Source organism: Conger conger, chromosome 9 (genome assembly GCF_963514075.1).
Source record: "Conger conger chromosome 9, fConCon1.1, whole genome shotgun sequence".
Classification (NCBI taxonomy): Eukaryota; Metazoa; Chordata; class Actinopteri; order Anguilliformes; family Congridae; genus Conger; species Conger conger.
In genome coordinates, this window is record NC_083768.1 from 10,043,495 (window position 1) to 10,054,731 (window position 11,237).

The 11,237-nt window shown below is 44.9% G+C and overlaps 1 protein-coding gene across 4 annotated transcripts in view; it reads right to left on the reverse strand.

The window, feature by feature from the left end:
- Window positions 1-10,933, reverse strand: part of LOC133137253 (RAB11-binding protein RELCH homolog) — a 34,051-nt gene extending 23,118 nt beyond the window's left edge. For 2 of the 4 annotated variants that reach the window (XM_061255416.1, XM_061255415.1), the window contains exons 1-4: window positions 10,439-10,933; window positions 4,107-4,196; window positions 775-846; window positions 249-304 (exon numbers count right to left, since the gene is read on the reverse strand). In XM_061255416.1, the coding sequence (XP_061111400.1) occupies window positions 249-304; window positions 775-846; window positions 4,107-4,196; window positions 10,439-10,889 (669 nt within the window). In that variant the 5' untranslated portion in view covers window positions 10,890-10,933. The remainder of the gene's footprint in view (window positions 1-248; window positions 305-774; window positions 847-4,106; window positions 4,197-10,438) is intronic. The other 2 variants (XM_061255418.1, XM_061255417.1) reach the window with 1 other exon arrangement.
- Between the last annotated feature and the right edge of the window lie 304 nt (window positions 10,934-11,237).

Consider the following 11,237-nt stretch of genomic DNA (forward strand, 5'->3'; position numbering starts at 1 on the left):
ACACACTGCTGACACACTTAATAATGTGTGCTGTGCATTCAAGGGTGTAAGAATATCACTTGCACCTCAAAACACACCATGATAGAATTAAATTGTTCTGCTTTTTTTTACACCTGAGAAATTCTCAATTCTTATGACATGCACAAATGTATCATCACAGAATTGCCTTACAGGTCACACTGGATAGATCTGCAAAATACTGAAATAATTATAACGTTTATAAATACAATATGAATGAGGCTTCCCACCTGAACTTCAGGATGTGATCTGAAGTGCTTTCTGTCCTGGGAGGGCACCTCACTCTCTGCAAGAGAGAAGCACATCTATTGGCCCGGACTCTCCACCAATCAGGTCCAAGCAACTCTCAAAGCAGGAAGAATTTTATATTTAATGTTTACTGGCAGGGACAGAACCACATTTAACCCTTGTGTTGTCTTGAGGGTCAAAAATGACCCGCCACTACGTTTTAACAGCAGAGAAAACCCCCTAAATGATCTTTTTTCAACTTGAAATTTGATGACAAAGTTTGTGATGGGTGTGATCAGGTTGTTTCTTCATGCAAAATAGATTTTCTTTATTTTAGGGGTTTACTTGAAGTTGGGTCATTTTTTTTTTTACCATTATGACAAGGGGAGTATACATAATGTTAGGACTACACAAGGGTTAAACACAGATTACTGTAAAGCAAAATTCCAATGCAATGTATCACAGCATGTATAGCATATGCTAATTTCCGATGCTTGTCCCTAGTAGGGTAAGTATGAAGTACGCCACCTGCTGTCTGGGTCAGGTTGGTGCGCAGAGCGTGAATGGTTTCCTTGGCTTTCCGAAGCTCAAACTCCAGCACTGGACAGGAAGTGGATTTAACACACACAGGTATCCAGCCAAGAAAGGGGAACAAATAAACAAACAAAAAAAAAAAGAAAGAAAGCAAAAAGGGATGGCCATGAAAAAACAAACCAAACTGAAAAGCAATACAGTCCCAAGAAGCCAAACCACAGGAGAGGTGAATGAGCGGAGGACCATGCAAACGGAGGGGGGGGGGGGGGGGACTAAGGAACACATGCAGCAGAGGGGGTGATGCTGGGGGTTCAGACCTGAGGTGCATTCAAGATCGCAAATGTTAGCTAACGTTCGCGAACATATTCAAACCTTTTTTCTGTTCGCCAAGAACGTTAGCTAACTATTTGAAAAGACACTGCGCTGTGAACAGAAATGTCTGCCGACGGGAAAGACGCGGAGAGAACAAACGTTGACACTTATTTGGCTGTTATAATACACTTTAATCAATGTAATATTTGCTCTTACCTTGCAAAATAAATTACAGATAAGCAACGAATCAGCTAGCTGGCATTGTTAAATCAAAAATGCGTTGGTGGCGAACGAAATGGAATGTTAATTTAAAATCGTTCAAGAGTAACGGTTTGCTGCAAACACAGTTCACCGTGAACGTTTGCCGTCTTGAACGCACCTCAGGTGTTCGCCCTTCTGTTACTCTCAGACAGTGTTCTGGAAAAAAGCCTTATGCAAATAGTAATGTAATTGTGTTGGATCGAGTGCTAGGAAAGTAGCTGGGTGGACCGCGCTGCTTACAGTCTTTCAAAGCAACTCGCAGACAATGAAGCTCAACCTCACAAAAATACCAAACACTGCTGACAATGTAAAATGAAGTTAGGCACACAGTTATTCTCTGAAAGAGTTAAACAGAGGGAAGGTGGAGTTTCACTGATGAAATGACAGCAGACATTATTCAGTTCTGCATTGTTTGCTGTTGATGATTCAGAAAACTCACACAATTAGAGGTCTAGATTTACAGACAACTGACCCATCAGCCAACTGACCAAATAGCTCTTCCTACAGTAGATACATCTATGGAAAATCCCATTGGTGTAATTCATAAAGATTACAAATAAGTGTCATTACAAGACTGAAAAACTCAAGACAGATGTTTGTTGGAATGCATCTCAGATTTTTGGCAGGCTACCAGGGGAGGAATATAACAGTACATCTGAGAGAGCAACATCCTGGCATAGACTGCGCTAATTAATTGTTCAGAGTGAGCCTTGGTGCAAAGCAGGGAAAAGTAGGGAGGTAATGCAGCTGACTTATATGTGATTGCCCTCAAAGAACTCGGATATACTTCAGTCCTGAAGAGGCTAATATACAAGGTTTTCCAACCCTCTTTAAAGTCCTAATACTCAAGCACTGAGGAAGGAGTCTGGTTCCCTCAATACAGCGATGGCTTGAGTTAAGTGTCTGTTCTCTAAAGAAGGCCCTGTAGCATTGCAGCTCATTGTAGAGGGTCATCGTGACCCTGAGGCCAGGGTTAAATTGGCCTACTGACACGTCAGCCCTATGCCGGTGGTTCCTGGAGGTCTACCGTCCTTGTAGGTCTCCCATTTCAGCTTCAGATTTTCTGTTGAATGAGGTGTGCTTTGTTTGGGTTGGAGTGAAAACCCACCAGAATGATAGATCTTCAGGACTAGGGGTTGGAACGACTGTACACACAAATGCAAGACTATGTGTCATCCTTATTTCAAGTCAGGGCTGTGTCTCCTAAGAAGGGGGGGGGGGTTAGGATGATTCCAAGGGGTCCGATAGACAGGGGCTATATTAGAACAAAAGACCCCTGATCGCAACTCTCCAGGACTAAGACTAAGGAGCCTTTCTCAATCTCCTTAGACCAGGGATATCTAATCTATTTAGGGGGTCCAGTTCTATGCATTGAAAGCAGGAGGACTTTGCCCTCTCACTGGAACTGGCTGCACATAGATTTTTGGTCAGCAGTAAAAAAAATCTACAGTGGTATATTTGACATAATTATATATTTTTACACAGAGTTTACTTTGTTACTACTGCTTTTCCCTGAAACAGGACATCCGAGAGAGCACAGAGAGAAGAATCTGGCCAAACATTCAGTTTTAACCCTTTTAGGTGTGAGATCATAAATTCTTAACTGAACACTCCAATGCTGATGTTAGGCAATTGACAGCAATATAGTTCTAGAACACTGACTTAGAATGTTGATAACACATTCCAAAAAGCCTACTCTTCAACGGGTTAAGTCAGTTTCATTCTTTAGAGTGTTGTACAACTGTGGCTTAATAATGCACAAATATCAAAATGCAATGCATGGCACAACCTTGGAGCAAACAAACAAGCAAAACAAAGTGGGGGGTCAGCAAAGGGATAGCTAGCCTACACATATGTGGGGGCGAGTTGTTGTTGATATTAAAAATGAATACTGCTGGTAAAAAATAAAAATTAAAAAATCATCAGAAAGCCAGAGAGACCCTAGTCAGACATTCAGTGCAGAGACTAGGGAATTGAAGGGCTGTGTTTTTGAAGAGAGGAGTGAAACAGGCCAGACTTTGCAGTACAGAGACTCCACACTGCTCTCAGATACTGACCTGAACTGCCTGCCTTTTCTGCTGCATGGTTCCTGGGCCTTTCCCAATTAGGAGGGTCTAAACATCTGATACTGACTGCACTTCACTCTCAGTATAAATGGGCTTGTCTCCATTGGGGAGAACTCCATTGGGGAGCTCTTAGTTCTTTATGGAGCCCTCAATGGCACTATAGGTCTAGCGCCTAAGATTGATCAATTTTGCCCGAGAGAGCTTCTTGAACTCGATAGGGTTCCTCTATGGAGACACAGTGGTACTGTTGGAACCCTTTCTTCTATGAGTGCAGGAAATTTACACAGCTTTATATTGTGACATTTCCACATTAAATGTCCCTTTTAATAGATCCCCGATGAACCACCCACCAATACACTCTCCAAAAAGCAGAACGAAGCAAAGCCTTTTTCAGTGTTTTGGAATTCTTTCACTTTACAATTAAGATATACATCTTTTGTGACAACAACACACCATCAATGAGTAACAGACTGTTGCACATTTACAGAGTGTAGGCTCGTATTATCCGAGTTCTTAGATTCTGAAGTAGGTGATGACTATAAATAGGAGCCCGCATTCTGTGTAGGTGGGTTTTTGTGTTCCGGTCTTTAATGACTCCGCGGCAAGGGTCTCCTGCTGTTCCACCATCTGTCACCCTGGTCACGCGCCTCTACTGTCATCGTCTCTCAGACAGCCAGGCTCACTCACCTGCCAGCCGTTCGTCAGACTCCCTGTTCCCATCGTCAGAGTAACGGGCGAAATCCAGCGAATCCAAAGTGCTGATGCTGCCAGCTCGGTCTGTAACACAACGCAGGATTGGTCAAAACCCTCTCATAAGGAAGCTCATTTTAACCTCTGTACCTTAAAATGGGAAAATAATGTTTGTTGGCTGATGAAATCAGGCCTGTTTCTAATACCAGCTTTTTTCCTTTGTGTGTTTAAAGGTACAATGGGTAATTTTGGCCTCCTAACAGTCAAGAGAGGAATTGCAGCAACAAACATCCTCAAACCACGACACTGTTTATCCCTCCCCCTTCTCAGTGAACAAGCTACCATTGAACCCCCCACACACACACAAGCTATTGGCTGTGGCAATTAGAACCACCCCCACCCCCCATACGCTATTGGCTGTGGCAATTAAAACCTATTAGCAACCAATGAGCTTGCATTATTGTACAGCTGTACAATTGTTTTGGTACAGTGTCAGCCCGTCAACTGTATATTTTATATTTTGAAACCCGAATTTAAGGACTATAAACACAGGCAGAGGGTGAGTCAACATGTCAGTGAACCTTTTTCAATGATAGGAAGGGATTTACAACAATGCAACAATGTTTTAACACAAAAATCTTGCCTATTGTACCTTTATTTTCTCTCAATATGAAGTATGCTATTCTTTCAGAATTTATCAGAAAATGAATCTGTAATGGATAAAAGACTTCCCCTTGTGGAGGCCTTGTACTAGAAGCAAGGTAAGTGAATTATAGTCAATTTTGCTATGAATCCGTCCATTTCCAGATTGTATCGTTGCCTGTTACTGTTCATAAACTGATGCATGAACCGATGTCCTTATCTTTCTGTTTTAAGCACTTAGCATATGCTCTTATTCACATAGCTTACATGCAGTACAGTCCATTACGCATATTTACTTAAAGCAATTCTAATTATGTGCCTTGCTCATGGGTACAACAACAGTGCCATCCATGGAATTTGACCTACAACCTTGGAGTTGTAAACCCAGTTCCCTAACCATTATGCTGCACTGTCCTACTGCTAATTTTACCCAGTGCCCATATGTGCATGATTTAAGGCAGGGATAGCCAAACCTGGCCCTCAAATACAAATTCAGCCCTGGTTTTCATTCCTCCCAGGTAATTAACTGAACAAGTAGTGCTACAGATCAGCCAGACTGTCTTCACACCTGACTCCCAGGCAAGGGGAGGGTGGAAAACCAGCAGTTCTCGGCCCTTGAGGACCGTGATTTGAGGAACAGGGATTTAGGGAATCTGGTCAAGTTGAGCCCTGCGTCTCAAGTTTACTGCACAAAGGCAGGGGTAGGGGCTGAGATTTAAACCGGCAACCTCAGGCGCATAAAACCCAACCCGCTGCTCCACGCGGTCAGTTTCTGCGGCACCGCAGACAATAACAACCCTGGCCCGGCACCGTCTCCGTTCGCCGAGCGCACAAACACACGATACGACGGGGCAGGCCGGGTTTCACAGCGAGGCTGGCACCACGGGCGCGTGCACCTGGCATTACAATGACCTTGAACACTGTGAGCATACAGCGCCGGCTCCTCATTGGTCGACTCCGCAACTCTATCCGCGCTATCACCGCGATCGGGGCTACGGCCCGCTTCCATAGTTACCGAGGCGGTTGGCCATTGTTGCCAGGCGGGGCGCTCAGACTTGGTTCAGAGATACCAGGGGGGAGGGGCCCCCCGCTCATGACTCAGGAGGACTGTTGACTTTGCATGTGTACGTTTCACGGGCGGGGCCACGGCGGGGACAGGCCCTGAAAGGGTGCTCTCCGGATTAAGATCCTCTGCCGTAGAGGTGTGGGGTTCCCGAATCGATGCATCGATCGATGCGCCCCCCCCCGTCCTGGGGGATGTGAGTGTGTGTGACGGCTGTCTGGCAGAGGCCCAGTGGTGTTCGGTTACAGCTGACGTAGTGCTTTTCTGTTAATGAGGAGCTGGGCAGTTAGGTGGGGACGGGCCATCCAGTCAGGCAGTGGTTTTCCTTCCCGCTCCTGGAGAGCCGCAGGGTTGTGCTGGCTTTAGTATTCAGACCCCAGAAACCGGGAGAGGCGACTTAACTGTGTAATCGACTGCTTTGACTGATCAATTAAGTAACAAGAGATGAGCAGCAACGCAAAACCGGCAGCCCGCACCACTGCACTCCGTGTCCGTGTACAAACCGTAGCACGGACTTTGATTCAGTTCATTTTTGTTTGTTGACGAGAGCCAAATAAATGCAGGAGTCCCACCAAGCCCACAGAAGCATAATGGAATAGGATCAAATTAAAATGGGAAGCAGACCATGAAATCACAGGGAAAGGAAACGCGAGTCAGCAAACTATTGGAACCAAAACGATCCTCCTCCATTTTGCCTGTCCGCTAACTGCTACTTCCTTCCCTTGTAACCGAGCGAGGAGACAGGATATTAAGGTGATATGAGCCGACACTGTTATCCATAGCAACGGACACAATATTCTTAGCATACAATCCATTTATAGAGCTGAATACTGTTCTAAAGCCACTCGGGGGAAGCATCCAGCTCAACAACAGCAATGCCTCCCTGGAAATCCAAACCTTGGGAGTTTCGGGCCTAGTTTCCAAACCATTACATTATTGGCATTTTGGCAGACGCTCTTATCCAGAGCGACGTACAGTTGATTAAACCAAGCAGGAGACTATCCTCCCCTGGAGTAATGCAGGGTTAAGGGCCGTGCACAAGGGCCCAACGGCTGTGTGGATCTTATTGTGGCTACATCGGGATTAGAGCCACTGACCTTGCGTGTCCCAGTCATTTACCTTAACCACTACGCTACAGGCTGCCACCATTACAATGCACAACCAAAGGTCACTACGGTAACATAACCTGGGGGAAGACAGGAAAAGGAAACGCTCCCTGGGTTCTTTTATCATCGCCATCTGTAAGCCAATATTTGCAGAGGTTCATCGAAACAGCCCACAGCAAATATTCGGTAAATGACCAACAGGGAGAAAGGAGAGGCAGCTCTCTGAATTAAGAGCCGTTTGCCCTTTCGCTGGTAGAGTCAAGCTCCCAGGATCTCACACACATCCTGATCCAGTTAAGTTAAGAAGAAGAATATACATAGGAGTACAGCAGGTCTTCACTGAAAGAATGAAATGAGTAGGTCAGAGTATCAGAGTTTGGAAAAACAAGGGAGGGATTGTATGAGTTATTTGTTGTTATTTAAAGTATGAGAAAACAACATTACATCTTAACACTTAACAACAAAACATAACATAATAGCAGGCCATTCAGCCCAGCAATGCTTGCCTTTTCCTACCACTAAAGTGTACCAACTGTTTAGTTTGCCTAAAAGCTGAATAGTATCTAGCACCTTATCAAGCCTGGTCTTGAAAACCCCCAGTGTTTCTGCCAAGAGACTTTCAACTGTCTGATGTCAGCTCTTTGCTATTAATGCACCTTGTGTCATTTATGATTAAAATATGACCATCCCCCTGAGACAGAATTCATAATGATGTGTTAGTTAGTTCAAAGGCCAGGAAATGGATTTCAGGTCCGTGTTGTGACAGGTAGATGACTGTGACGTGAGAATTAACACTGGCTTCCTTGCTTCTTGGTGGGAGTTGGTACCCTGAGGCAACGCTCTTTCTCTTTAAAAAGTGAGAGAACCACAGACAATCGCCAAAATCGTCTGCCCAGCAGTCACTGCAACCAAGTTAATCTTCTGCAACAGCAGAATGTGCCCATTGTGTCTTGAACGTTACGCTGTGACAGCCTCCAAGAGAACGGAAGCTAAATTACGTGGAAATACGAACTGCCTGGCCGTCCAAACCTGGGTTTGTGCGCATCATGTCATGTGCGAAGCTAAAAGTGTTTTTCCACTTCCTGCGGTCCGCGGTCCCGATTCCCAATCGCCCCAATGCGCTTTCCTCTCCTCTCCGGCGTGACAAAGAAAAGACAGTCATGCACAGCGCATTTCTTTTCCTCTTGTTTCCATGACATCATCAGCCTGGCAGGCACCATAATTCATGGACGCTGTTGCGTTAGCGTAGAGAAAAAGTGACCGGTGCCGTAATGTCCGGAGACAATGGTGAAGGGCAAAGCTTGCCCCCAGACAAAGGCTAACTGACTTTATTAGGCCGAGTAAGGGCGCCAGGGCTTTCTGCCGCGAGTCCAGTAAATGCAGTTATGCGAGTGTTCTGTTCGACGCTTAACGCAATAGATGAAGGCTTACGCCACCTTTTGCCTGCGGGGTGAACGTTGAGCCTTTCCCTCAAAATGGAGGGACGTCTTTGAACTCTTGCAGCCCCACAGATGTCACAGATATGTCCACTGATAACAGCTATTTGTACACAGATGCAGGTTGAGAACTAGCTACGTGGACATTTCATGACGGTCCATTCAAGGCCCTGTGAAAGGTATCCATTTATGGGGAGTGGAGCTCTATGAGAAAACATTACCCAGGAGACGTTTTGGTTGGACAAACCAAAGATCTGCAGATGAGCCCTATAACAGTTATCAGTTGATGGCCTGGCAGAATCAGTGCTGTCTATGCTAAAAAACTGAAATACTGATCTTGAGACTTACATTGGAGACTTGCATGAACAAATATCATGTAGGAATCCTTATTTTGGGAATTAAATTCTCAGAAATCAGTTCAAGAATATTTTAAACATATTTTTCAAACTGTTATTTTAGCTTTTTAATAAACACAAACTATGAATAATGTTAACAGCCATAGCCATAACATGAACTGTCGAATTAACGAATGCAGGGCCAGTGTAAATGTCGACAGACGTACTGAAATGCAGATTTTTTTTTCCAACTGATGCATTATTGAGTCAGTGTCAGTCCGGTATCAGCTGGTGAGTTTCTGAGATCGATCCTCTGTTCCTTTCAGAAGCACTGAAATAGACCTAAAACTGTAGTTCCCTTCAGCCTTAAATGGACATGCATGCGTTAAGCAAGTGCTCATCCTATTCTTTTTACGAATGCTCAATATTTTAGTTAATTTGTGTGCCCAATAAAAAAAAAACCTTTTGTGGGTTTAGGACGATTCCAAGGGATAGGGTGGGCTGGGGTGGTGGGGCCCAATGTGAGATGTTTTCTGTCCCTGCAGCACCCCTGCTAATGACCCCACATACTGGAGACATACTGTGTTTTTTACAAGGTTTCACGTCAGTGAGCGTAACCTTGGCAGAACAGAACAATGATGTCTCAGTGTACCCACGACATCAGACATGTGTACACATGATAACAATGGGTGTTTTCGAGGGAGTCCTTTAAGAGAACAGGTTACACACCTTACTATATATCTAACTGGTTCTTTAAATTCACTGAAGGGGAAAAGGGGAAAGAATTCAACAACTAAACATGCTCCCTGGGTCTTGTGTTCTTACAAAACCACTCTAGTCGAACTCAGCTCGGTGAATACTTGTGTCGGGCCCATTTTAATTAAACACTATCTTTGCGTCTCTCATCAGCACTTTAAAACAGGTTTCTTGTTTTGTTTTTTCAAATAATACAAACCTACCGTACATTGAAGTTCCATGTAAATGTAAAATTTACTGTACTGTTTATGTACAAAAGGAATGGACATCATTGTCACTCTTGGCATGAATATATGCGGTCTGGTAGTCCTTTGGGAATATACATTTCTCACAACCGAAGAGCTTGACGTTGAAAACAATACTTCTGGATATTTGTATCGGTGCGCATACTACATTCTGATGTCAACACGGACTGTATCGACTAACTCGCGCATGAAAGGGAATCATACGTCACAGCTTGCTTATTTTCCATGACTATGCTATCTTGAATCAATAGATCAAAACACTTGTTTGATGGTGCATAATAAAATCCGCCTCATTGATGCCCGACAATAGGCTACAGTAGACGACGGTGATTGAACCCGTTTCAAATTATTTATTAGGACTTTATTTATTTAAAAGAAACTCCTTTCCACAAGGTTACAATAAAACAGGTGCATTCCATGTGCCATGGTTTTGTGATATTTGCAAATGTATAGGCCTATGCACCTTAAGCAGGTGTTAGCAATAGTAGCTTTTAATGCGCGTTACCACTGGAAAACGAATTCATATTCACAGATAACAGAAAGCAGGATTGCTCTGGCAGAATTTCCAGCTTTGCACATCACTGAAAATGCAGAGCCTAATAAAGACAATTTATAAACGCAACCTTTACGAAACGGGACACAATTGGCCCCGGTGACATTAACGCTGGAGCATGACAGAATTCATTGCAAAATGAAAATGTCAGAGATCGGGGACAGTGCAGATCAGGTAACAAGAGGCTACTTACTAAGCTGCCCTCCTATACCAAGCCCTTGCTCCTTGCATCCGCCGGGAGGAGTTCCGCTCTGCCTCTCGAAGTTTCCCGGGTTCGAGAAGTAATCGCGCAACCGAGGGAGCTCCCTGCCGCTCTCAAGGAGCTCGGTGTGGAACTCAAGGGCCGTGAGTACATACTGGTCCCGCAGCAGCTGAGCGGCTATCGCATCCGCTGACAGCCGTGCATCTGCGTTGCCTCCCGTGGTTACAGCCAAAACAGGAAGCCCCTCGACGCCCGGACTCGTCCTGCTGCTGGATAGAGCCAGCACCGCCGGCTCGGAATCCGCTTGCGGGGAACAGGGGGCGCAGCCCGGGCCTGGCATTCGACCGCTCGGTCCGCATTCGGTCTCTGCACCGTCCGGCCTCCGCTCAGAGTCCTCCTCGGAATCGCTTTGATTAAATGGGTTTACGCTGTCCGTCGCCATTTTTTTTCACTAATATAAAGATCCAATATTAATTTCCCACCCGTCTTCCTGGATACGTCTAATTCTAAGGGAGAGAATGCGAGGACTTCATAGGCTTGACCGAAATGTGACGTGACCCAAGCCCGCCTCCTACCCTTGCGTTTCAGCGCAGGATTGGATGCCGGCAGTCTTGGCGAGCGCACTGAGCAGGGAGGTTTTGACAGCTGGGAAGTCAGCGTTTCGTTTTGACAGATAGAAGGAGAACATTGGAAATTAAGCAAACGTAATTGGCCTCATCTTTTGCGCGAGTAGTGTATTTAGTAGCCTTTATAGCAATTGTAGGCTATTGCTACTTGTAGGCTACTTGCA